Source organism: Haliaeetus leucocephalus, unplaced genomic scaffold (genome assembly GCF_000737465.1).
Source record: "Haliaeetus leucocephalus isolate CR32 unplaced genomic scaffold, Haliaeetus_leucocephalus-4.0 Scaffold428, whole genome shotgun sequence".
NCBI lineage: Eukaryota > Metazoa > Chordata > Aves > Accipitriformes > Accipitridae > Haliaeetus > Haliaeetus leucocephalus.
In genome coordinates this window covers 8043958-8071469 of record NW_010972864.1, presented here as the reverse complement: position 1 = coordinate 8071469, position 27512 = coordinate 8043958, and the positions used below count along the sequence as shown (strand labels likewise).

General features: G+C 35.5%; 1 protein-coding gene across 1 annotated transcript in view; it reads right to left on the bottom strand.

Annotated features, from left to right (window-relative positions):
- SNTG1 (syntrophin, gamma 1) overlaps positions 1–27512 on the bottom strand; it is a 166635-nt gene that overhangs the window by 100947 nt on the left and 38176 nt on the right. Inside the window, exons 7-9 of the mRNA XM_010574391.1 lie at positions 10248–10350; positions 8764–8846; positions 5632–5762 (exon numbers count right to left, since the gene is read on the bottom strand). Of these exons, the coding sequence (XP_010572693.1) occupies positions 5632–5762; positions 8764–8846; positions 10248–10350 (317 nt within the window). The remainder of the gene's footprint in view (positions 1–5631; positions 5763–8763; positions 8847–10247; positions 10351–27512) is intronic.

Here is a 27512-nt window from a genome sequence, read left to right as displayed (position 1 = left end):
GCAGTTACAGAACAAGAGAAAACTTTCAGATGCTAAAGCAGTAGCAGACCTGATTTCTTCGGTAAATAACCTTCTTGACTAACAGCCTTTGGAAGGCTCATAGGTCTTTGGCTTCAGAACCAAAAAACCTCAATATTAATCCATATCCCAGAGTCAGAGATTACTAAACATACAGAGAATACCAAGTTCCACTGCTGGCATTCTGCTATAAACCCATCCATTAGTGATCAATTCATGGTTTAAAACTAAGTACATCATTCACATTCTTTGAGAATGACTCAGACAGAGTGTTATCTTCAGTGTAAAACTGTCACTGACGACAGCTTCTGACATCTCAAGACAGATATCCATTCTGCAAAGTTTTGGGGTTTTTTATCTCTTGAAATTTTATTCTAGTTGTATAGAACGTAGAGCTAATATCTATCTCTACCATAAAGGTCTTTGCTGCATCTGTGTCAAGTACAAGCTTTTCCTTCAGTCAGGAGAAGCATTAAAAATGAATTAGAGCCATGCCTTTGCTTTGAGACTGCCATCATGAGAACTAGCTCTTACAGGAGGATAAATCTTATATATCCTAACATGATCATGCAGACACCAGTGGCTTATCTAAATCCATCAGCTAACTTATCAGTTTAGTTGCCTTTTCACATGGGTAGTGATTTTTCTTTAAAATCCCTAAGGTACAAATTGAGAGCTACTACTTTCAATGCCATTTTCACAATAATTCAGGTAAAGTTTTTGAGAAAGATTTATTTAAAGCATCTTCAGGTAATGTAGCTAGCATTTATTTACTATATCCTTTATTTTAAATGGCTATAAATATAAATAGTAAATTCTTCCAGCACAGAATTCTAAATAAGTCCTTACATAAAGAGCATAGCATGATGCTCAAATTTGTTGATTATCTCTTTCAAGAAAAACAGCTTTATTTTCAGGACCCCCCTTCTTTCTACTCATCCTATTGTAAACGAAAGTAGGCATCCAACGAATCTATTAAGGTGTGACACCAACCTACACAAGGAAAGAAAACCCAGTATGTTGCAGATTCAGTCCTGATGCACAAATTTCCCTTACATTACCAACACAGTGAATCTGATGCATTCGGGGCATCAGACTGTTCCTACTGTTCCTAGGTATTTGATCTGTGCACATACAAAACCATTCATGCAGAATGTTCTTGCTCAAGTGTCAATAAGCACAGACTATAAGAATGCATGGCTACTTAATAAATTACTTCTGAATGTATCTGGGCAGTAGATAGCCTTAGCCTTAGATTACTCTAATAGTATTTTACTGAATTAGTTTACCAGCCAAAGTCCATATTACCACACAAACCTGAAAAAATAATGTATTAAATATGTGTTTTGTATGAAATAGGACAAATAGTAGATGAATCACTTTATAATACAGCAAAAAACTTAAGATCAGATGAATTCTTATTCAGCTACGCATCTTAGGTTCTTTGCCTTCTGGAACTCAAGATTTGTATTTGAAATTAATAAGCTTTCCAAGACGAACCTGAATGCCCTCTGGAATTTTATATGAATACCCTCTGGAATTCATGTGTCTCAAGCATCCCACTAGAAAAGCTTGAATTGATTAGGAGGCATAATAGTGTCTGTGATAATGATATGATGTATTTCTGTGCCAGTCTTTTCAAACTCTGAAACATAAAAAGTTACTAGGCTTTATATAGTGAAAACAGCCTTGTAAATATAACTACAGAAAAAGTAATGAATTAAATTCCATTTAATGTGGCTTATTATATTATTTTCAATATCCTTTCCTTAATGTTGCTTTTTATAGCAGTCTCTTTTAAAAATTATCTACCTTTCTCTCATAACAAATTTTGAGAGGGAGTCACATTTTACGATGTTTACACTAATTTAAGAGACTTATAAACTGTTTTGCTAGCAACACAAAATGTTGGTTCTACACTTTGTCGTGGTTTAACCCCAGCCAGCAACTAAGCACCACGCAGCCGCTCACTCACTCCCCCCCCATCCAGTGGGATGGGGGAGAAAATCAGGAAAAGAAGTAAAACTCCTGGGTTGAGATAAGAACGATTTAATAGAACAGAAAAGAAGAAACTAATAATGATAATGATAACACTAATAAAATGACAACAGTAGTAATAAAAGGATTGAAATGTACAAATGATGCGCAGGGCAATCGCTCACCACCCGCTGACCAACACCCAGCCAGTCCCCGAGCCGCGAATCCCTGCCCCCCACTTCCCAGTTCCTAAACTAGATGGGACGTCACATGGTGTGGAATACACTGTTGGCCAGTTTGGGTCAGGTGCCCTGGCTGGGCATGAGAAGCTGAAAAATCCTTGACTATAGTCTAAACACTACTGAGCAACAACTGAAAACATCATTGTGTTATCAACATTCTTCACATACTGAACTCAAAACATAGCACTGTACCAGCTACTAGGAAGACAGTTAACTATATCCCAGCTGAAACCAGGACAACTTTTCTGAAGAAACCCCCATTTCTTCTCTTATATTTATACTGCATTTTTGTTTTCTTTAAGTACTCTTACTTCCTCATGTTAGAGAGCATAGAAGGACACAAGGAGAAAATTATCAGAGTAGTTATTCAAGGTCTGAGTATGAATTCAGGTACTTTGTTTTATATGAATATACTTTTAAATTTATTTTCTGGGAATTCAAATCTCAGGAATATCATTACTACCTAAAAGTCCTTCTCTGTAATGTACAAGTTCTATGCTGTGCACTTTAAGCTTGTGTTTTATTGATGCAGAAGACTGAATTTTAAAACCCTAGATCTATGAATAGTTGAATATGTCCTAATTTTCCATGTGAGTAGTTCTATTCAATTCAATATCTTATCTGAAGTATACAGCAGAACAGATCTCAGATTTGACTGTTATTATTTTGGGCCCTTTATACTATGTGCTCTTAATTATTTCTATTTCAACCATTGTTAAATGTTGAGCTGAAGGTTTTCACAGAATTTAATAAAAAAACTCCTGCCTCTGTGTTGACTACATCCTGCTCCTTTTCAGTTCAGCCAATAAGCTGTTGTAGCCTTTGGTTTACACCTTGACTCCCTGGGCCAGCCATTGTTCCTCAACAGAACAAGGATCACGCAGCCAAGTAAGTACGATTTTGCTATTACCAGCCAAAAGCTGCAGGCTCTTTTTAGGTTCACAATTATCTAGTGGTGAAACAACTATTGCCTAACCTGCTTTAATTTCAGCTCTGTGAATAGGAAAAAGACTGACAGACCTGGGTAGTGTACTTCTAAGAAACAACAGCCCTTAGAATTAACTGAGGCTGTGGAAAGCTTTTGTGAAATTTTCAAATGTTTGCTGAGAACCAATGAGAAGGAAGCAGGCTGTGATAAGAAATAAAAAAATTCACCCCATGCAAACTCCAAACTAAGGTTCAAGAACATTCCTCTTCCCCTAGTTTCTGGAGGAGATCATAAATCCACCCCTGGCGGCAGATGGTATCACTTGACTGTAGGACCAACAGAAACACTGGAAGGGTGAGCATAACAACAGACACACTGGGGAGGTTCTTTCACAAAACAGTCTTTCCAGAAACACTAATGAAGCTTTTCTATATTAATTAGGTAATTTTACATGTGTTTGAATGGAGGAACAGGAAATTTTAAACCGCTAATGCTTGATGAGCCATCAGGGTATAGCATAACACACTATTCTTCCCAGACTCACACATGTAAGCTGGCAGACAAGAAGGCTACACAGGGAAGCCAGAGTTTATTTCAGGTAGCAAGGCCTCACAGCCTCACAAATGAGAAGTCCTTTGTGCTCATTTTAAGAGTTAATGTTTCTGATGGGTTAGAAGAAGAAGTAATGGAGAAACATGCTCTATAACTGTAGACAGCTACCTTCAAGTTAATGACTTACACGCTGGAACTCACAGAATTTTTTAGTATTAGATCTTCATTCTTATATATACAGATGATAAATTAATCCACACAATATCTAGGTATTTAAACCTTTTAACGAGTACGATCTTATTTTTTTACTATGCCTTGTTGGATTTTGTAGCTACTTTCTTTTATATTTAAATGCATAACACTTGAAAAACTCTAATCATTGCAGAATATTCTTGTCTTCCTTTCTGATTTCTTCTGATTTACTAGGATAATATTAAATTAAACAATGACAAGTTGTAAGTCTATATGATGCAATAAATTTAAACCTGACTATGAGCTTTGGGCAGCTTCACCAGTGATCGGGAGACAAAATGGCAATGAAATTCAATGTTAATCGATGCAAACTAACACATATGGGAAAAAAATAACTTTAGCTATATGTAAGCAACAAAGAACCTTACTGTAGCTATAAACATTGAAGAAAGAAATGCAAGAGTTACTACAAACAATTCTCTGAAAAACATCACCTTAGTGCTCAGTAACAGTCAAAAGGTTACTACAAAGTATTAGACAAGAACAGAGAAGAAAATGGAAAACATCGTTATGTCTTAATATAAATCAAGAGGGATCCTCTTTGCAGTCCTGATCACCTCGTCTTATAGAAGATATATTAGAATTACAAAAGAAACAGAGAGAGTAACAAGGATAATCAGAGCTATGGAAGGGTTTCCCTAAAAGGAGATAACAATAGGGATCCTTCAAACTGGAAAACAGAAGACAGTCATCTGAAGTTATAAAAACATAAATCAAGAATGCTTATTTAGCATTTCCCTTGCCACAAGGGTCGGGGCCCAGAGTCCACCCTTCTCCTCCTCCTGGGTGCCTCGCTGCCTGTGGTTGAGGCCAGCTCTGCCATGGCGTGGCTGTGGGATGTGGGATCAGGCTGCTAGAAAAGAGCTTGAGTGGGGGGCCTGCCGCTCCCCTCACTCAGGAGCTCTGTATCAGCTCAGGCTTTCGCCCTCGGTCCTCGCCTGAGTTTGGTTGCAGCTGTGCCTGTGCCTGGACACGTATCCCACTGATTCGGACCTGACCCGTGGGCTGACTTCCCAGCCTGACCTGAGCCCCACCTCACCATGACGGACTCATCTGAAGAGCACCCCTAGGCCTGCTCTGCTCCTCCACCAGGGGCAGTGGGATGGGGCCCTTGTCTGCATGGACACTGCCTCGTCCAGCCTCGCTGCCACCCTCTGCTCCTGGCTTGCCTTCCCCACGGGGCAGCCAGCCCTTCCTGCTCCTGAACAACAAGATTATTTCACCCAATGAAGTTATGAGGTGAGAGATTTAACACAAACAAAAGGAAGTACATTTTAAAAACATAGTTCCGTTGCAGAGCTCAATGCCACAGTGCACTACAAAACCCAAAGATATTTAAAAAAACAGCTTATAAAGAAGCTTTTGAGGACAGGAGCATTAGCAGTTATTAAAATGATGACCTACGTGCAATCTCAAACTGAGAAACATGCTGACCACTAGGTGCAAGTGGGAAGATCACGTCTTCCCCATGTACCTGGTCCTGGCTGGCAACAGAGCAGAATATGGGCCAAGGTGGACCTAGAAAGACCTTCATGAAAGCTCCTATGTTTCAGGTCTCTGACAGCTGTAGTGGAACTAATAATGCCATTCCTTTAACAAGGCAACCCCCTAAGGCTTGTATCTGTCAAACAAGAAGGCAAGTTTCAACTTTCTGAACTTTACCTGCACAAATCTGATCCTGGAAGGTACTGGGAAAACCGTGAATGAAGAAGTGGAATTAATCGGAGATCACACCACCTTTTTTCCCACCTAAGTCCTGGGGATGCTGGCCATGAGGAACATGATAATGTATCCTGAAAAACATTAAAAGTTCCTTCTCAGTTTTGGGCTTCATTATAAGTACTCAGCAGATTTGGAAAGAGAGAGATAGACTTCAAAGACTTTATATTTCATTTGGCATTGTGTTCCACTTCCCCCAAATCATTTGGCATCAGTTTTAGCTAGCACTGGAGAAATTCTGAACTTTTTCTCACAAATAAAATAAATCTATATAAACCTCAACATCAATGTGCTTGGAGTAAGTATGAGGAACAGTATTCTAAAAACCTAGGGAAAACAGATTGTGTCCTTTTTTTGAAATGACTAGTCATGAATAGCAGTGAATGTGTACTACGTATCATGTCACCAGCTACTAGTTTTATACCTGTACCTTGAATAAAGCTGTTCTCTAAACTATTCACTATACAACCATAATTCAGTTGTTTCCTGTGGCACCGTATACATTTACATACCTGTCTATTCTATTGACTTCACCTCAAAACCTGGTAATTGTGAATAGGATTTAACATGTGATGAAAATTGTTTAGTCCAAACTACATGATGAATATTTTAATTTTACCTATTTACACAAGACATAACTTATATGAAAATTGAACTTTATCATGCCTATGATCATATCTACAAAGAGTGAGTATTTAAATATCTACAGTCTAATTTCACCAGTATTTTTACAGTATATAGATTTGAATGAGAAATGCTTATAAAAAGTGAAATTATCAAAATTTATTTTAAAAATTCCAAGACCCCTTCCTTTCTTTATAAAATGCTTTACAAAACAATGCTGGGGATGATGTTATTTTTCTGAAGAAGCAGGATTCTCACTGAAATGTATGTAGTACTTTTAGTATATCAGTAAAATTGTACCTGCTGATCCTGCATCATTTACAGTTTTTTTAACTCAGACTTCATATTTTTTTCTTACCTGTATCTTCTATTAAATAAATATTACAAAAATTAAGTACACCTTGTATTTTTTCTAGAGTGTGATTTTTGTGTAAGATCTATGGAATTATAAAGCTTTGACAAGTTGAACTTTACTTTTACATATATGTTCATATATCTTTTATGTATATAAAATAAAAGATGACTATGAACATCAGTTTAGCTGAACAGCAGGATTTTCCTAAGTAGATTCACTTATTTAAAACACTGAATTTCTGGTGAAACATTCCATAGATTCAATCCAAATAAATAAACGATTGGCTAGGAAGAGTAAGCTAGGACATTGTTTTGAACATTGTCTTGAATTTTTAACGTTTTCTGTCTGCTTTCAGGAACCTTTTTTTAGCTGTGATTAAATTTGAGGAAAAAGATGAAATGTGGCAAAAAGTTTAGATGCAAACTGTAGGCCTAGATCTGGCTGCAACAGAAATGCTAACCCTACCTTTAGCCTGCATAACTCTTAATTGTTGACAAAAGACCAAAACCAGTCCAGTCTACTCCAAATTCTGAGTCAGAAAGCTCCTTCATGCGAATCACCAAGCCTATAAATTAAGAAATAGACTAGGTCCATAAGTCATAATGCATTCTAGAGAATATTCTGAGAAAAAGGAAGGAACATGACATAAGACTTGTACATAATTTAGGAATTCATACAGAGGTCTCATTTGGTTTTATGAAGCATTCTATTCCCATTACAAGGGGACATCTGAGATAAGAACCCCATCCTGGTCTTCAGCAGAAAAATTTAATTTAGGGTGAATTATAGCCTCATGATGCCTGATTATATTATTTAAAATGAGAGAAAAAGACTTAGTTTCAGTAAATTATAATCAGTTCAGATAGAAACAGTAGCTAATTTAGATCAGCTTCAACACCTGCAGAAATAGGATTCACAAATGGAAGCATGGTTTTTATCCTAAAAGCAAAGTTAGAAATGAAGTTGCTAGCAAAATAAGTTTAGGATCTGCTGCAATAGCCTTTCTACATGCCTACACATATAGACTGTTGAGATAAGTCTGCTTCTGATGTTGTTGTGCTAGTTTTACATATATATATATATGTATATAAAAAATTATTATTTGACCTGCATTAAGATGCCAATTTTACTGTTTTTATCCCATTTTTATGAATTCCAGCTTCCATAAATATGTATAAATCCTAAAAGTTTTCCAGCTTATAATCAAGCTTACAATCTGTGCTATTGACTTTTAAGTCTCTGGGCTCCTATTTAAAACCTTTACCAGTGAAGTATGAAAGAACAATAAAACAAGCCAGAAATTAAAAACAGCAAAGTCTACCTACCAATGCTTACATTTCTGTTTTTCTAATATATCTGTAATAATTATGCTGTATATTGGTGTATTTATTCAGTGCTTTTTATTTTATCTGTGTATTTTCACCTATCACAAAGCCAAATACGCAGCAAAAAGCCCTTTAGAACTATATAAAATAATGGAAATTTTGATTTTCTTGGCTAAGAAAATTGTTAAAAGCCCCTTGTTGTACTTCAGAGGCATCTTTTACTAAAAATTTGATCAGACAGCTGTAGCATTTCATCCTAAAGACACTTTGCTCCATAATGCTATAATTTGTCAGTAAGATTTTCAGTGTAAATTACTAGAAGTAAAATGCTCTTACCTTAAAAATAAGCAAAAACATGTACCTAAAACATCCTTTGCCAAAGGTTTTAGATAATAAATTAAATAAAAATAATGGAAAAATATTCTGAAAAACTTTTCTACCTTTTCTTTAAATATTTTTATTTTAATAATTTGAATTCCTATGCTGCAGAAATAATCTAGAAGAAAAAACTTTCACAAAATCCCTATTGCATTGCCCAGACAAAAATAGTAATCACATCTATCAAGGCACAATCTCAGCTGGTATAATTTGTCACAGTTTAATTCTCAGCCATAATATCTGGCAACTCTTTTTGCCCCCTATGGAACTGTCTATCTCCAATGTTAATTAGAGCTCCTCCCATGTTGCTGTCCTTTATCAGTTACTTCCATTTAGCTATTACAGTATTATTATTCTTCTGTGTAATTCCATCAAAGAAATACAAGCTCTTACCGTGTTGTTGGGATGGTAGTTGAGATGCAAACCACTGTCACATAGGGGAGAGGATGTGCCACTGCTTTGGTCACTGGGGGCACCTAATGCAAACATGAATACACCAAAAAATATTAATTAATCTATAAAGCTATAATTCAAATTTGTATATGTCTATATGTCGGTATTCCCCCCGCACCCCTAGTTTTTTCATATCTAACATTCATTTACTTTCTCCGTTCAGCCAGTATCCGTCTTCTGGTTTGAGTGGAGTGGAGGCTCAAGAATCCCTGTCCTGGTGCTTTGCTTAAAAGAGTTAATAATCTGTTTGGTAAGAAAAAAACCCCAGAGGTTTTTTCAAATTTGATAATAAAAGGAAAGCATGTACCTCCTCACTCGTTTTTCATTTGAGGGAACTAGTCAGATAATGTTTTTGTTATTCTTGATGAATTTCACAGTTCTGACTGTTCTTGTAACAGTTTAGGAAATTACAGTGCTACACCTCAAAAGTAACATGATAGGATCAATGCAAATGCATGTTTGTGTGTGTTACTCAGGGTAATCTGTGGTACCACAAGCATTCATAAAAGGGACCAATGTACTGGAATACATTTTTACTTAAGGATATGGTGCTGTAAATTTTTTCTTGTCTCACTGAAATTTAATACCTAGATGAAAGATAAAGACAGTATTTCAACAAATTATTGTATAAAATATTATTTCATAATTCAGTTTACTTAATTCCTACTAACTTAAAATCAAAGACTAGAAGTATTGAAATCAAATATTTATTGTTTTGTTGCTTAAAAATTAAGCAATTCATTTTACCCTCTTGGGAGCAAGAAGCAGAAGGAAAGCAGTGGTGACAAAAGGCACAGGCTGACATATAAATATGCTTAGATATGCTGCAACTGTCTATAATTATGCACCCACACTTACAATTTAATATAATTAAAGGAAGACAGCTGTCTCCATATGCCTCTCATGGGGCTAGTTGACTAAAACTCTGTTGGACTTAAACAAAATACTAATCATCCCAGAGTAATTTATTTTTAGGTAGACAGACACCTCCACCAAAGCCTCTGAATTTTAAATGGTAAAGTTAAGCCCTCTAACTATACACACACAATCTCATTTTCACATTTACAAGACAAAACTCTTTCAGACTAAAATGTTATCTGATGCTGCCTGAAAAACTGCTTTTAAATACTCTGCATCAGGGTGTGAGCTACTATAAATTAATGTAATTCCAATGTTCTACCTGCAACTTTGCTGATTCACACCAGCCAAATGCCTGGTAATCTGTTTTTCAAGCAAAGACAGCAATTTTTTGCTTGAGGTGAATGTTACTACAAGACCTGGCAATACAAGCAGCTCATATTCAGGCAGCAATGCTGACCAAAAAAGCTGCCATCAGTCACTCTCAATGCACAGTAGGTTCAGAAGCTGCAAGCGTTCATGAGCATTGGATGGAGTTTTCTTTTGGCCAAGTAATAAAGGCTTACATGCACAATCTTCATTCAGTGGCAGTTTGAGAAAAGCAGGTGCTCTTTTCAGAAAGGACACAGTTAGAGTCACTTCTTCCCCCGCGTTGCGAAGGACCTGAACCTGGAAGAGAAACAAAGACAGGACACCTTGAAATAAATGTATGACCAAAATGCATCATGTAAGCAACACCACACAGCTTTCACATACCAAAACATAACTGCTTAGTACTTTATTGTAATGACTTTTTTCTTAAAAGAAAGCAAGATGTAAAGCTTTCTATATGCTTGTCTGACATGCTTCTAGTCACACATAGACTAGGCGGGGAGGTGGGCTTTGGCCTCCTATAATAGCACTGGCTTTGCACTGTACTATTGCACAACTTGCTCCCTGACATTGTTCAGCTGCGCACCTCCTTCCTTCAGATCTGGCATCATCCACACTAGCATGTATCTATAAAAAAAAAAAATTATTATTCCCTCCCCCCCCGCCCCGAGGTTGTATCATAAATCTCCAACCAAAAGAATAGCAGTGTTTTCCATAGCTGTGCCATAATCCTAGGAGTAAATCTTCCCAGCAGCCAGAGTTAAATTTAGCCAAAGCACTCCAGCATGGATGAGAGACCTAATCTTCCTTACAGCCACAGAGGAAAAGTACCTATTTTAAGCCTGAAGTCTTAGACAAGCAGAAGCTTGGGTTTTGCCAAAGGGCAGCTTGCATTTTGGACACAGGAATGCGTAAATCACCTATCCACCTGTGAATGCTTTTAGCCTTCTTGTACTCTCCCACAACTGCTCCTGCAGCTCTTGTTCATGTCTTTAGCTTTTGGGTGGTATGGCTGATAGACACTTCAAGACACACAGCAGAGAAAGGGAACCCCAGGCATCTCCCCAGAGTGGCACAAAGGAGGCACAAAAGCAGCTAAGCAAAATGTTATACTTAACAGTGGGGGAATAACATTTGAATTGGTTTATAACATGAGAGCCAAGAAGCTTCAGGTCACACAACTCTGTTTCAGAGCACAACCACTTCCTGTTCTTCTGGCTCTATAACTTCAAAATGCTTCAAGGGGTGATTTAATCTGGGCTTACAAAGACAGAAGATTGCACCATACCTCTATCTGAGTGACTGCACTCATACTGTGCAGAGAGCTGGCTCACTGGGAGCCGTGTTTGGAGAGCTACTACACAGTGACATTACACAAACATTTTAAACCAGCATATATTTATTCCCTTTCTGCTGTGTTTTCATGGTAGCTGGATAACACAGAGGTAACCCTTCTGTCATGCTGCTGCTTGTGGGAAAGCCTTGTAAATAATTTACGGAGGATTGTTATTCTTTAACCTATACCTATCAACAACCTATCCTACATGGTTACATACATGTATATAACTATATGCAGGGCTGCTTTCACATGGAATCACTGCGTTAACTTAAAGCAATTCCTCAAGAAAAAATGCCGACTTCGCCTTTAAACACAATACTTCCTACTCCATAGTGGTTGCTACAGAGGAGTAACAATATGATGTCAGGATATTTGATTCACTATCTGAAATCCACTTTGAAATTTTAGGCTCTTTATTGTTTAAAATAACACACTAGTTGTCAAAGCACAATTTACAGTGTAGTGTGTATTTATACGTATGTGTGCAAATACACACACAACAAATTTCATCAACTTAAACTGCATGCCAAAAACTTAATCTGTAACATGAGCCTCTTTGATGAGCACTTCCCAGTTCTGATATGTTTTATACCTTAGAATTTGTAAGTAGTACTTATTTCATAGAAAGATCACTTGTAATCTGTGGAACAGTAGATAAAGACTCCAAAGTCCTGAATTCCATCAGAGAAACCATACCATATCCTCAGCCTTCATAGAAAATTCATCCTTCTCCTCTCTTATGTAGCAGTCACACAGTCCAGAATAGTCATAGCCAAAGCAGAAACTTACAGGCATGTATTGTCTATTGAAATGACAGATGTGGATAGACGGAGTGCAGGAAAAATAGAGCTACCTTCTGCCTTTTAAAAAAAGTATTTCTTTTTACTCAGGAACAGGGAAGAAATAAGTGGAGAAGTTACAGCATTACCAACTTTAATTTATAAAGTCACCTTTTAAGATACCTAAGAATAAGTGGGTGTCATTTGTGAAAGAAGCTGAGACAGTAAACTCTGCCCCCGAATCTTTCTTTTTCCAAGAGTAAAACAAGCCATGAGCCTACATGATTTCATTTGATAATATATTGTTCTGTAAAGGCTAGAAGTTGCCATAAGTAGTCTACTGTGACCTCTTCCTCTAACCTCTCTCTCTCTCTCAAACTTCTTTATCTCATAGGATGAAGAATTTAAGCTGGTACACATTTTAGTTGAAATCAGCAATACTTATTTCACTGAGTGTATTTTGGAGTGTATGAAGCATATAATCCAGAAAGTGACTAGATTTTGACATGCAGAATAAAGACTAAAGAAAGATAAAAGTTTAAAAAAGAAAACTACTAAGTAATGATTACAACAAAGAGGAGACGAGCTATCAATCCCATTTCACTTACTTTCTAGTAAGTGAACATTAACAAAGCCATTCTGGGAAATAAGGTTAGCTGAAGAAAATAGGATTTTTAATTAAATTTATTAATTGCCTTTTTATAGCTTTCAATTGAAAGCTTTACTGTTATTTTACATTTTTTGTCTTTATTTTACGTAAGAGATGAACAATTACTGAACTGTTTTAAATCGAATATGCCTCATAGGATTCATTTACTTTGTGTCCTCATTCAGTGTGTACACCATACCGTAGTGCCATTCCTCCACACAGAAAGAGAATGAGGTACAATAGGAAATCTACTCCTACTGAGGAATATTTTTAGTGGCATACCAGAACAGCTTATGTTCACGAATGGAAAACTGATAACTTTTACAAAAAAAGATAACAGCCAAAAGTAATGTGACTAATTGTGATGGAGAGTTATGTTTATGAAAAAAAACCAAACAAACTAAAACCCACTTGAAAACAGGGAGTCAAACAGTTTGCCTGGAAGATACAATACAGTATGAATTTCTGGAGTTTTACAAACATGAGTGGAATTCTACCAACAGTCAGAGATACTGGCATATTAATTTTTTCTTCTCTCTTCCTCATTGCCTAACATCAGTTTAGCTTAAAACTTTGTAGAGCTATTTTGGTAAAATGAGGATTGTTTGAATGTAAAAGTATTGCTTGTTCAGGTTTGGAAAATGTACATTAATGAAAAATTAATTTATCTGCACAAATATACCCGTGTGCACCTGAAGAATTGGTAGCATATTCTACTAACAAAGCAGTAATGAGCTTTTACCAATGAAGTCAATTCATGAACATACTGAAGAAACTAGTTGTCAATCATGATGTAATTTTTAGATAAATAGATATCTGCTCAGCCATCCTGCTCTCCTACTTAAAAGAAAGCTCCCTCACATTTATTGTATATACATTGCCAATATCTTGTCAACCAAGCATTATCATTGACAAGGTATGTGTTCGTTATTTCTGGCAGTGCTAATTCTAGAAATATTTCAAGGTTACTTTCAAACATAAGAGGGAAGTAGACTATCTAAATCCTTTATACATCTTTTTCAGAGTCACAGCATATTTTCTGATTTATAAGGAAACCTTAGAGCTAGGTTGATCAGAGTAACTAACTCCAGATTTTTTGCCAGCACCATCACATACTGTATGCATGATAAAAATGAGTGAAGATTAAAAAGCTAGGGACTATTTTCTATTTCCTGCAAACAATGAAGCTCTCTCAAGAATTTCCAGTCATTTCGAAGACTCTCAGGATTTTTCTAATTTTGCAATGTCTACTTCAATATTTTGATATAATTATGTTAAATTCCTTACATTACTGATACATTAGTCCACAAATTATAAAAATGTGGGGTTTGGTTTGGTTTGGGTTTTTTTCACTCCATTCAGGGTTAATGTGTATTTTAAACAGCAAAAATAGAGAACTGTGGAGATCTTGATTCACTGAAGGTTGAACAGTGGCATTAAAGTGGTATCACATTTTTTTCATTAGATTAAAAAACCAACAGGTCACTGGAAAAAGTATACTAATTTTCTTCCACCCCCACTTCTTATTCTATAGAAATGTGTCTGGACCTTCCAAAAATAAATTTTACTAGGGTTACTGCATACAATTGCTGACTGATCACTGATTTCCAGGATGATCCCATCCCTCCCCAAAATATTCCCACATTGGGTAGAATACAACGAACATTTATCGTCTTGTTAAGATTAGCTATTTACTTGATGAGTGCCTACTCCACAATTGATTGCTTTCTTTTAAAATACAAAGTGGCTATTTTAAGAAATAGTGTTGCTATAATAAGTGTACAATCAAATTACCAAAGACAATGCTAACAGTTCTTATTAGTCCTGAAACAGAATTAGAATCTCATCCCCACTGTGTATAAATGGTAAAAACATTTTCAATATTAATGAAATGTAGCTGTATAAGTAAGAGATTTTCAGTTCATTACTGCTAATAGCGAAGGCATTTCTAAATTTACATCAAATAAAAATACTTAAAACATTTACCCTATTATGAGAAAAGATATAAATGTATCCAACTTCTAAACAGTGAAAAAGAAACATATTTTTGAAAGGAATACAAATTTTGAATAAATATAGAAACATTATTTCAAAAAGTTCAAAGCAAAAATGCAGCAACTCCCTAAGGGTTTTTTTTATCATCTATGAAGAGTTTAATGAAGGTGAGATAAATTCATAGTGCTAAATCCATGGAATATTTGCCTGACAAATATTTAATTCAGTAGTAGACCTAACACTTCCAAAGTCTAACAAGATTATATCTCCCCACTGCAAGTCATGGAAAAACTCCCTTCGGAAGAGATCTGTATGTCTATGCATTTGACCTGGCAATTTCTAAAGCACTGCACCCCGGACTGCAGAAAATGCATGACCAGGCACCATTAAAAAGATTTGCTTATTCTCTGTATCATTGAAAGGTAATAATCTGTTTTATTTCCAGAGGCTGTACTGACTATTCAAGATGTATGTTTTTTTTCTGTAAAGCCCTATATTTTTAATATTTTCGAGATCTTCCACAAAGCCTTAGATTTCAGGCACATGAATCCACCTAACTATATCAGGTTTTTATTTTAATAGTTAACAATGAATAGTAACACTTAATGTGTTGATATAGATATTGCATGGATTAAATAATGAAAAGCTATTTAGTATTGCAGTTACTACTCGACTTAGGTGGTGGGGTTTTTTATTTCATCTAGTGAGCAATACTAGCTATTGATTTGTTGGTGTACAGGGTATAATGAAGTCATCCCTGTAACAGGAAGAAGCTGTGACACTGAAAAATCTTAATATCTCCTCATCAACATTATGGCTATATATTAAATTCCTGCTGCTGTTTTAGAAACCATGTATGTATTTGATGTAGAATGAGTTGATGTGAAAAGAACTACACAAACAGAAACATTAAATACTGTCAATAAACTTTCTTACGCAAAGCACAAGCTTACTGTAAGTCGGAATCAAGAATTAATTTAGTTCTACCACAAACAGCCCTATATAAAGTTAGGATATTAATGAGTGAAGTGAGACAGGCAAAAATAACAGTTGTGCTTGTCTGAACCAGTAGCTGTGTGAAATAGTGAAATTAGAAGAGCTAGTGTTTCTGGAGTGACAGTGTCTGTATTTCCATGAAATTACTGTAATGACTGCAAGGGGGCCATCTGAAGAAGTGAATTTTATGGTGATGTGTGATATTGCTGAATAAAATCTCTACATAATAATAACACGTCTGAATTTTTAATAATGTCTACAATGATATTGCCTTTTAATTTTATAAAACCTTTTAAAGTCCCAGTTCAAGAAAACATTTGAGCATATGCTGAAGTCTCTCTCAATATATTCAGGAAAGCACTGAAGCGTGAAGTCCCTCTGACTTCAGTAAGTATTCTTTCCTGAATAAGACTGTAAATCTCCCCTTAAATTACTAATGAAATTTATCCACCAATGAAGTGGTAAAGATTTAAAACAGAAGACTTATATAGTCCCCAAGATCTGTGTTCTCCTGAAGTGGAGCAAATTCCACTCTTCAGTGTGCTCTAAAGGAAAATTCAGTTCTTTGATGAATACCTTGAATTATAAACATCTGGGGAAAAAAAAAAGGAAAAGTAGAAGATATCTTCCTAGCCACTGTGCAATTACACAATGAACTAGTATCAAGTCCATCAGCAGATACCACAACACGCATTTTGGTACAATCACATAAAGGCCCAGAGCTAGAAGGCTCAATGCATGCACGCAACTCTCTTGGATTATATTTATTTAAAATACCAACTGTTTTATTCAGTAAAAGCCATGTAGTTAATACAGAATATTTGCATTAAAAACACATCACTGTATGGGGAGTTTTTACTTCCTATGATCTAATATTCACCACAGTATTTGCCAACAATGAAATTTAATCAACAAATATAATAGCAAAAACTATCAAAGCTTTTTTTCCTTCAGAAAATTTCTCTAACTGATATACAGAGCAAACTAGAACACCGTTTTATGACAGCAGTTCCTACTCAGACTGCACAACTCAAAGCATACTTCAGACCATAGTCTGACACTACCATAGCTGCAGGTTTTAATTTTTTGCTGTCTGGTTCCAGAACCTCTGTGAGGTATTTAGCTACAAACCCAAACTAGCTGCACACTAGAACTGGGAGCTTCCTCAAACAAGGCAAAAGGAAATGCAGGGCAGAATGGTGCACATGCTGAGGATGCAGGAAGACGTGCCCTTCTATTCAGAACCCTCTTCTGCATGTATCTTGCTACTGGCACTGTTTTAAAAAAAGTGCAGGGGGTATGCAGTAAGACTAGTAGTTACAGCAAAGATACCCTACTGAGCCTACCACTAAGCAATTATTCTGAAAAGTGGCAGATAGAGGCTTACAGCTTCTTAAGATGACACAGGAATTGAATTGAGGTAGTACTTACTCAGCGAATGCTCCAGCTACAGAGGCACTATACAAAAGCTCATTTCAGAGCAACATACACAGAGATTCAGGGTTTGATGCTTTTCGACAAGTCCCATCAGACTGACCACTTAGAAACAAAATTATTCTTGATTCCAAATGACAGCACCCATTTAAGCTAGACCATCAGGTCATTTCTCAGATGGACAACGTCACACCAGTCATCTTATAGATATATTCAGGCTTCCTTCATTGATCCTTGCCCTAGTTGTTTTCACAGGCTCATGGGCTTTAGACACAGAGCTACCAGAACATGCAACCTCAGGACTCCTGTATAAAGCAGTAGTAGAAAACTAAGTAATCTGCCTTTAAAAATAGATATCATTGCGTTTCATCATGGCCTACATGCAAAGTAGGCCATTTATATTAGCTGACACTAAGAGATATCTACAGAGTTTTCTTCATAGGAAATGACTAAAATAATCAGATGTAAGCAACATTAATAAGTGTAATGAGGAGGCAGGAGAAAGAGATTAATTTCACAAATAATTTATTGGAAATATAATTAACTCACATCAAAAAAATCCATCAGGCAATAGAGGACCAAATATAGGTCACACAGAGGACACAGACTCCTGTCAGTTCTTTCTTCAATGCAGTTCCAAGGTAAAAAGAGAATATTGTCACATCAGTGATGTATTTAAAATCAAGTTTGAAAAAAGTATCTGTTTTTAAACATTTAAGTCTAACACTCGTGGAATGGAGTACTTACAAGTTTGTCTAAAAGATATGATGACAGCTTTTTGGAAATCTTTAAACTTTCTTATGCTTCATAATCAACACTAAAATATTTAATAATCTTTCAATCAGAATAGCAATAGAGTGCAATTATTGCTTAGTTGCATGTTTATCTTTTCAAAAGTAATATAGGAGTGCTGCAGCAAAATATATCAATGCAAACACTTGAGGAAAAAAAAATTATGAAAGTAAAAGTCTGCCAGAGGAAAAGACTGCAGCATTTTCCTGTTCTTCTTTCATTAATCCTAGCATCAACAATAAATATCACCCATAAAAAATATTGCTATAAGTGCTTAATTTGCATTCTTAGGTCAGATACCCTAATTTTGAATTCTGTTTCACTAAAGACTGCACTTACTGGTCATCACAGTTCTTATTAAATCATAAGAAGGCCATTAGTCCAGTACAGAAACTATGAAAAGCAAGAAATTAGAACTTGTTAAAATTTTAAGTCTATCAAAACTGGAAACACCATACCTCAGTGTCCCTGACCATAGGTCACAGGGGACACCATAGGTCCCTGAACTGAAACATTACATACCATATTCTGAAAAACAAAAAATATGAATTCCCTATATAGATTCCAACTCTAATGCATTATTTACCGTCATCTATCAGTATATTCTTTGACTCATCCCAACTGAGTTTCAGACTGTTGATTCTACTGCAAATGTTGATTCTAATTCCAAACAATGGGTCTTGTTTCCCAACCTATATTCCATGGACTACTATTGGTCTGGGACTGTGGTCCATAGAAGAAATAAATACACAGAGATGCACTTATTAGCCATTCAGCTCTACATGACAGAAGACACAAAAAAAATTCAAACAACCAGAAGACTCCAACCCAAACTCTTTCCAAGTTTCATGAGCTATTTCAGTGTATCTATATGTAGTGAGTACATGCCAGAGTTCAGAACTGCCTGTCTTTGTTTCCATGTTACCTACTTTGTGTATGGTTCTACTTCTCTAGGATTACTCAGCTACACTAAACAGTATGTCTAGTTATACAGTCTTAAGAAGTCCTCTACTTTAAACTCTCACAGCTGTTCCACTTTTTGAACGTTATTATATATTCAGCTGCTCAGCACCTCCTATCCTTCCGAGCTAATTCATGAATACATTTTTTTGTAATTATATATTTAATGAGTTCCAGAACAACTGGCTAAGAGGAATGAGGCAAATCCCTTAATAATATTGAAAATGTTAGAAATACCAGTAGAACTGTTCCTAGTGTGGTTGAAACTAAACAGCATTTATTCTACAATATTTTAAAGATATGGAATCGGAAACTTGAATTCTTTTGGACACCACAAAACTTTAAGTTAGTTTTCTAACTGTAAATTACAACTCTAACAGACTGATAAAATTACCACCATTTATTTAGGTAAACTACTCAACCCCACCATCAGTCAAATCTTATAAATCCATAAGCCTAATCCCGGTTTCAACTAGTTGTATTAACATGTATATTTCATCTTCTACCAATCCTATACACTTTCATTACAATTGTATATATTTGGGTAAACTTCTCATTGGTATGATAGTTCAGAAATTCACACAGGAAACCAGGTTTTGTTTGGGATTAATTTCATTGACACTGTCTAAATCAAATATTGACCAAAGCTGCTTTGGGAGAAATGTGCAATCCTCTTAATAAACAAAACAAAACTCCTACTGAAATGGAAGAAACATTTACATCACTGTTATAACAGCATTTACTGATTTCTACACAGCTTTGCCAAAAGGTTGCACAGCATCCCGTGGGTGCTAGTGTGTACAGCCAGATGAATGACAGGCTATCCCATCTGTCTACAGAGGATCCTCATTTCAGACACAAGGTTTTTGGACTTCATAATAATCGGAAACCGACTGTGACAGTAGGCTATGCTGAGATTGTGGTGTGGTTTTTTTTCTCTCAACTACATGTTATGGAGAATATTCAAAAAAAGCTGTTAACACCTGTAGAACATTAAGCAACCTCCACAGGCTTTGTATATTTACCTTCAAGGATCCATGACACAAAAATGGAAAGATTTTTTTTTTCTTTTAAGCAAAATCTAGGCCATATTTTAATACACAGATAATATGTAGAAATTAGTCCTACTCATTATATCTGCACAACATCCTTGTGAAATCTATCTTTATTACTCATGCAAATAGTATCATTTTAGTGGGTTTTAGTCCAATATACTATAAAGTGGTAAGACTAAGCCAGAACCGTAACTTACTAATTCTCTGTAGGCTACCAACCAATTCTTGGTATTGCTATTCTCTAACAAGAATTTCAGATAGCAAGAGATGGATAAAACCATCTTTAAATTAAAGAAGAGACATTTAACAAGAGACATTCTCTTGGACTAAAAAAATAAAGATTATTTAGGGTATAGTATACTATAATATACACCATACTAAATATTCCATCACAGATTTCCCTGACACATCTTTAAGCAAGTTTTTCATTACCATCCAATAATCCACAAACAGACAGGTTATACTGGAATGACACTTTCTGGTGATAAAAGCTGCCGCAAAAACATTCAGTGCTGGATATAGGCCAGAGCTTCAGTCATGAAATTGCTAACTAAGTGGGAAAACCCACAAAACAGGTAATAATATCAATATCTCTTATGTAGAATATTAAGATTTTGCTTGTGGCCTGCAGGTAGTATGGCACACAGTGTATGATAATGCATTCACTATTCTAGAAAAAAATAAGTATAGCATATCAGCTATCCAACAGTGTATGAGAACACAACAGATTCCAGCAGATAATCATAAGCTGAACTGAAGAAAAATGTTGTGTATGGCCTCTCAAAACCAATAGCCATATTTCAGCAATTAGCCAGAAAAACCTTAGAAGAATCACTTAGTCACTTAGGAGTCTCCATTCCCTATACAAACGTCACATATAATATTCAGATAATGAAGACGACTAAAGACATTATCCATGTTACATGAAGAAAAATAAAACAACTTCAGCTATATTTACAGAATAACCCAAATTGTTCCATATTTAGCTGCATGACTCCTAGAGTACCCAGCTACAACTGGAGTAAAGATCACTAGAAAACCTTTTATGAATTGATACATATTTTTCTTTTGCTAGAAGACATTATGCTAAAGCCAAAAAGCTTCGGATAGAAGCCTTTGCTTTTTCAACAATAACTTTTTTTTTTAAGTAAGAGCAAAAATCAAAGCAAAATTGAAAGTGGAAATTTTTTTTCTGGTAAGCTGTAAGAGAAACTGGACAATAATTTGGAGTTGAGGTCTTCAAATTTTGCAGGTAATGTGTGCTCCTCAATAGGAGGAAATAATTACAATCAAATTGTTCATTTTAAAGGATTTGGAGTTATTTCTTTTCACAGTTGATCATACTGCACTTCTTTTTTTTCCATTATAGCAATGAACTTGAAGGGTCTGAGTTTTCTAGCCCTGATTATTAACAAAACAATGAAGCTGCTTTCTTATCTATTACATATATAAGAATCCTCTGCTCCTTCAGTCAAACTGTACCTACACTTCAAATTTACCAGAATAAGTGCTCTCACAATTGAGTTCTATATGAAACTTCTAACACATCTACTAAACAAGTACAGTTTTTTATGTATGCAATTTGTAAAAAGATGATTAGTCATTATCAAAATGCATGCACATTACTAAACTACATCAGCTATTGTTCCTGTTCCTAATGCTTGAAGAGTAGAGAGTCATCCAGTTGACACACCATTTTGAAGTACATTCTTAATTTTTTAAATCTTTCATGAACCAAGATAGGTCTAAGATTGTTGAAAATATGGCTTGAATATTTTGTCTGACTAAGCAGAGCCTCAATTCTGAGGGAAAAAAGAAAGATCAGTCTCAGAATAAGAGTTTGCTCACACTAATCCCATTGCAAGGCTGGGGTCAAACACACAGCTAGCGGCAAATTTCACATTTACATATTCAATATAAAATTTGCTGTTGGCAAATATGACCTTAACATTTACTTTTCATGAATAGTCACACTAATCAAGCACCAGCATATAAATGCTCATGAAAAATTAATACAAAATGGTCTTAAAGAGTTTGAAATCAAAATTTAATTCTAAATTTGAATAAATATTAATGTACAAGCCTACTCCTATTTGTTCATTTCTAAATGTTATCAACTTCACAATGACAGAAAGAATAATTCTTGGACAAATTTGTATTTGAAGTAATGTTTTAGATCAATATATGCAGTTAACTCTGCTAAGCTGCTTGGCAGCTCAGGATCTAATCTCTGAGAAAGATATTTCAGTACTTCAGGGAATGTGCTTAGCGGTAAAAGTGTTCAGCTGAGAAAATGCATAAGAACATACTTTCACGTCATTGAATGCAATGGCAGCCTTTCTGCTGCAGACTAGTTGTACTGCATCTAGCTGAAGCTGAGAAAATTACTTTGTTCTTCATATATATATATGTAAAAAAGAAAATCCCCAATTTAGAAAAATACTTAAATTCATACTTTTAGGCAAATACACACATATTTTGCCGGACTGGGATCCAACATAGTTATCCTGTATTATGAAATTTTCACAAATAATATTGCCTCAACATTTTTAGGATCATTTTCATCAGTATCTAAGTTTTAAGGGTCTTAGCAGAACTGAATTTGGAGGTACTCACACTGGATATTAATTAACGGGAGGACACTTACAGATACTTTGAAAAGAAAAGAGATTAACATATAATTCCAAGGAAGTAAAAAAGCTAATTTGTATTTCAACATAATGATAAAAATGAGCTGAATTACAAGTTTAATCAGTTTATAGCATAAGGTCTTTATGACTTTCAAAGTTAAGCATAAATCTGATATATTCATCCAAAATGATCAGGCTACTTATCCCATCGTAACTCTTACGTTACCTTCTTATTTTGCTAATTAGGCAATAACCCCACAAAAAACCGTTCTTGCCAGCAGTTAATTACCATTTGAGACTATCAAATCTTATAAAACCCATTATTTATAGGCTGTTATATAGAGTGGATGTGTTTTCTGAAGCAAAAATTGCAACATTAACAATAAAAGAAAAACAACATGCTTTGTAAAATTCTGTTACATTGCTGCTAGGTGAAGATATCAGAATATCACAAATGAATGCACAAACAGGCCTCACTTCTAGAAAGTCTAGGCCCCTCAAACCTTAATAATTCTGATTTTACAATTTTCTCTATCAGTTTCTAAAAAATTCAGAAAATAAGAAAAACAGTGCTGATGCTATGTAACTGAAAGCTATCTAAGGAACATCTATACAGAAAGATGATTTGGAAAAGCACACTCCCATTTACGTAACACTTTCCTGTTGAGATATAAAGATTTTGCTTTTGATACCTTCTGGGATATTAAAAGCTGTAGTCGTAGCAGCAAAAGTAAAAATTAAAATATTTTGGTATTGTCAAATTCCAAAGCTCCCAGTGTTTTAATTGGAAAAAAATAGTACCTTGTCTCACAGATTTGTTGTCGTTGCCATTGTTGTGCAGGTGATTAATTTTACTCTAAAACCTTACTTATTGGTTGATGGAAAGATGCTTTATACAGTCTTTAAAACCTTGTAATCTTTCAGGGTGAAAGATGTTTAAACAAAATATTTTATCTGTTAGCATTCATTATGGTAAATGCTAGCTCTCACCAATACTTCTCTCTGCAATCAGTGATTCAGAAATAATATATTATGACCCGAAGTGCAGAGGGGATTTTGAATGTATTTTGTATTAGATTTTTCATGTAAATATGACTGAACAAAAGATGTCCAAAAAACCTTAAGATGACTGAGATATGGTGAAGATTTTGTGAAACATGTCTGTCTATCTATTTAATATGTAAATACATTATACTCAGAATAGTATAAGAAGGGAAGGCATTTCAGTATTTCAGGGAATCAAGAAATATCCTCAGTACTTTCTGCTGCACACCAACATGTTAAAATATGGGAGTTTTTTGATGTAGAGCATTCCCTTCAACTTTCCGTTTAATGGTTCAGCATAATTAGAACCTTTGAAATATTCTGAATCAGTACGGGCTTGACAAGGGCATGTGAAGTGGAATAGAGCTATGTACATTTGCTAGACCTCATTTAAAGATATACATCATTATCCTGGTAACACCATTTCAGCCTGAGCAGTGACTATTTCCCATTTTACTCAGAAAAGTACTAACAGCACAGGGAGGCAACAACACCTGCAGGTCTCTGCACTAAAATCTAAGGAACAGGCAACCTTTGTAATTTTTAATGAAGAGTTTCTTCCCTCTGGAACCACACCTGCACTAAAGTTTTTCTTGTGATCTGTGAACCTTTTACTACTGCAAGCTGTTTTACTGGCCACAGTCTTGCAGAACAGCTAATGGGAGACAGGTAGTACTAAATTGAACTTGTAGAAAGACACCAGTACTATCAGGGCAAAAGAAAAAAAGTATAGATCTAGAAATAGGCCCAGTGCTGACAAAGAGATACCAAAACATCAGTACCATACTGTACCATACTAGTGGTTGAGAAGTATGGGGTGGGCCATCTGGAAACCTCCATGTATCTGGCTGGAACAGTCCAACACTGGATACTATTGAAAAATATAAAGAGTCCATTCTCCTTTCCTCTTCCTTCTCCACCGAACAAACTGTCAAAAGATAAAGACCCATTGTAGAGAAAAAAAAAAAAAAGACCTAAAAATATGTACAGGTGTTAGATAACCCCTGGATAAGAAGTTTCTTCCTGGCGCCCATCTGATTTTACTACAGCCAGAACAATGACAAGTCTGAAGAGTTAAATCAGGTATTGTAACTGCTGGAAAAATGTCAGAAGACTCTATGTGTGTGCACATTTGCACTTCTTTGAGCACACCTCTTATTTATGACTCCTTCTGCCTAGCTAAATCAGTACATGTGCTCTATTTTGTCCAATGTGCTCTCTTGGGCCCATGTCAAGCCATAAGAAATATAGAGTTTGCCTTTTAGAGGTGAACGTTTGCTTTCAGTCTGTACTGCATGGCTGTTATCTGTTTAAAGAAAACACACGTGTTTAAAGAAAACACAGTTGTTGCCAGTCAGACAGTATTTTCTAGTCCTTATGAGTAAATTATATTTTTTAAATACTGACCAGGAAAGATAATTTTCCTGCTTATAGGAGGTTTCGTTTTTCCTACATTAAATTGGAGTGTTTTGTGTATGTTTATTTCCTCTGCCTTTTGGAGGCTTTTGATGCTCTCTATGCTATTCCTGTCTAGTCTTGCTAGATTATTATGGAGTAGTTAGTACAAGTAAAAAAAAAAACCTCAAATACCTAGCTGAAGTGGACTATGCTTTTCAAATATAAACCACACGGAAACAAATTTAACATAATTGGGACTCTCGCACTCTACCAGAGAGCTAGCCCCATTTTCTTATTTTTTAATTATTGTACAGTATTACACCTATCCACAGCAAAGAAGAAATGGAGTCCCTGTACTGAAGTCAAACTGAGGTATAGCTCCACAACTGGAAGATGCAGTGCAGAAAGAAATCTTTCAAAAAGTCTTCTGGAGGATAAAACGCACTCACATAGAAACAAACAGGAAAATATTTCTATTTGCTTCCTAAGGAAGCAAAGAAACCTGAGTCTTTACAGTAAAGTATCAATGTAAACCAGGTCACAAATCATGTCTGATGGTACACACTTTAAATCTACCACTTTTCTTTGCAGCTCAGACTTTCAGCATTAATAGAGCTGCATGACAAAGGAGGAACCAATGGCAGTTATTTGAAGGATGTTGCACCATAACTGGTGATTCAGTCTTTCACTCTATCCTGCTAAATCCTAATGGATTTTTGTTTCGAGGACTGTAGCTACATAATAAGGAAATAACAATATTAATCATATAGACTTGGTATTAGTCATGCCAACATAATCTACTCCCTTCTATTAAAACTCAGTAGTATTGATGAGTAGTTTTAAAAGATGAAATCTTAATAATGTGACTACTATATCTACAGGTATCTTGAGAAAAAGAAATGAAAATACAAATTAGGAAGACAAGCAACACATTAACGTATTTTAAAAGTCTAACATCATAGTGCTTGAATAAATTCAAGCCTTTACTGAGTTTGGCACAGAAATTAATTATTTAAACCCTAAAAAACCATAGCTAAAACCAGATTAGAAAAGCAGCTGAACCCGTTAAGAATACCGCTCCAGGACATATCCTCATCCAAGGAATTTCCACCACACAGGAAAAAAACAGTAAACTATTTATACCTGCTAGGTTCTTTTCCACTTGATGGACACTTTTTTCAAATCGATGCTGCAATATCTGACGGATTATTATTAGCTCCAAATTTCATGAACAATAAGGACATTGTAAATACATTGTAACAGATGTTTTCATTAATTGCACCAGGGTAGCTAAGGTGACATTAGCACTTTTTTATTACCTAAGACTCAAATAGAAAACAGCAGCTGTATGGGAAAAGCAATAACTTGGCCTCGTCTTACAAAGGAAATACTGGGTTTCCAAAAAGTTTACATTTCACTTTTAAATTCAAAAGTTATAAATTGCAGATTGACTATGGTCTTCTCTTAGAAGCACCAGCTATGCAGCTTCAATATTTAAAGTCACCATTCAGTCTAGAGGCGAAAGGATTAAATGGTTGTGCTATGAGTTATACAGTACAAGATCTCTGTCACATCATATAAGAAGGCGGTGATCTGTATGTGCAGGTTGCTGTTATTACTATTACCAAACAGCACAATATTAATGTAGAGATCCTTTTCTAGAACAGATTCTGAAGCACTTCATATATTTCAGTGAGCTAAACCTGATAGTAGTCTAGGTCTCTTTTTCACAGTTAAAGAAACAAAGATAACATAAGAACATGATTTACCAAAAGACACATCTACAAAGTCAAGACTGAGTGAGATTTCAGATCATTTGGTTTCCAGTCCTGTCTTACAAATACAATATGTTCATTATTCTGCTTAAAAACATTTATGAAAAACATTACCAAAACTATTCATAATGGGTTTTAAAAATCCATTTGAATAAACCCATAGTTTTAAAACAAAAAAATCAGAATAAGAGTTTCATTAGGTGCACATGATTATAGTTAAGCAACTACAATCCCTATACCGTCAGCTTCATATAACATGTATGAGTCATGGAAGGCTAGCACAGTTACAGCCCTGCTACAAATGCAGAGAAAAGGGGGAAGCAAAAGATACAATGCAGTACACCTGGACATCCCATGTCAGGTCATCAGGTCATTCTGCTGGAAAAAGATGTCTTGCGCAAAACTCAGCTGATGGCTGAATTGAAACAAGGTGCTACATATTGTAGCTAGCTCTACATAAAATCCACCAAAGTCTAATTAATCTATGCTGTCTTGATACTTACCTACCTCTACATCAGCTTTTCCTGCTGCTTTTCAAGGAATGCACGAATGCCACGTTAACTGGCACATACAAACTATCATTTTTCATTAGAAACATTCCCTGAATTTTCCC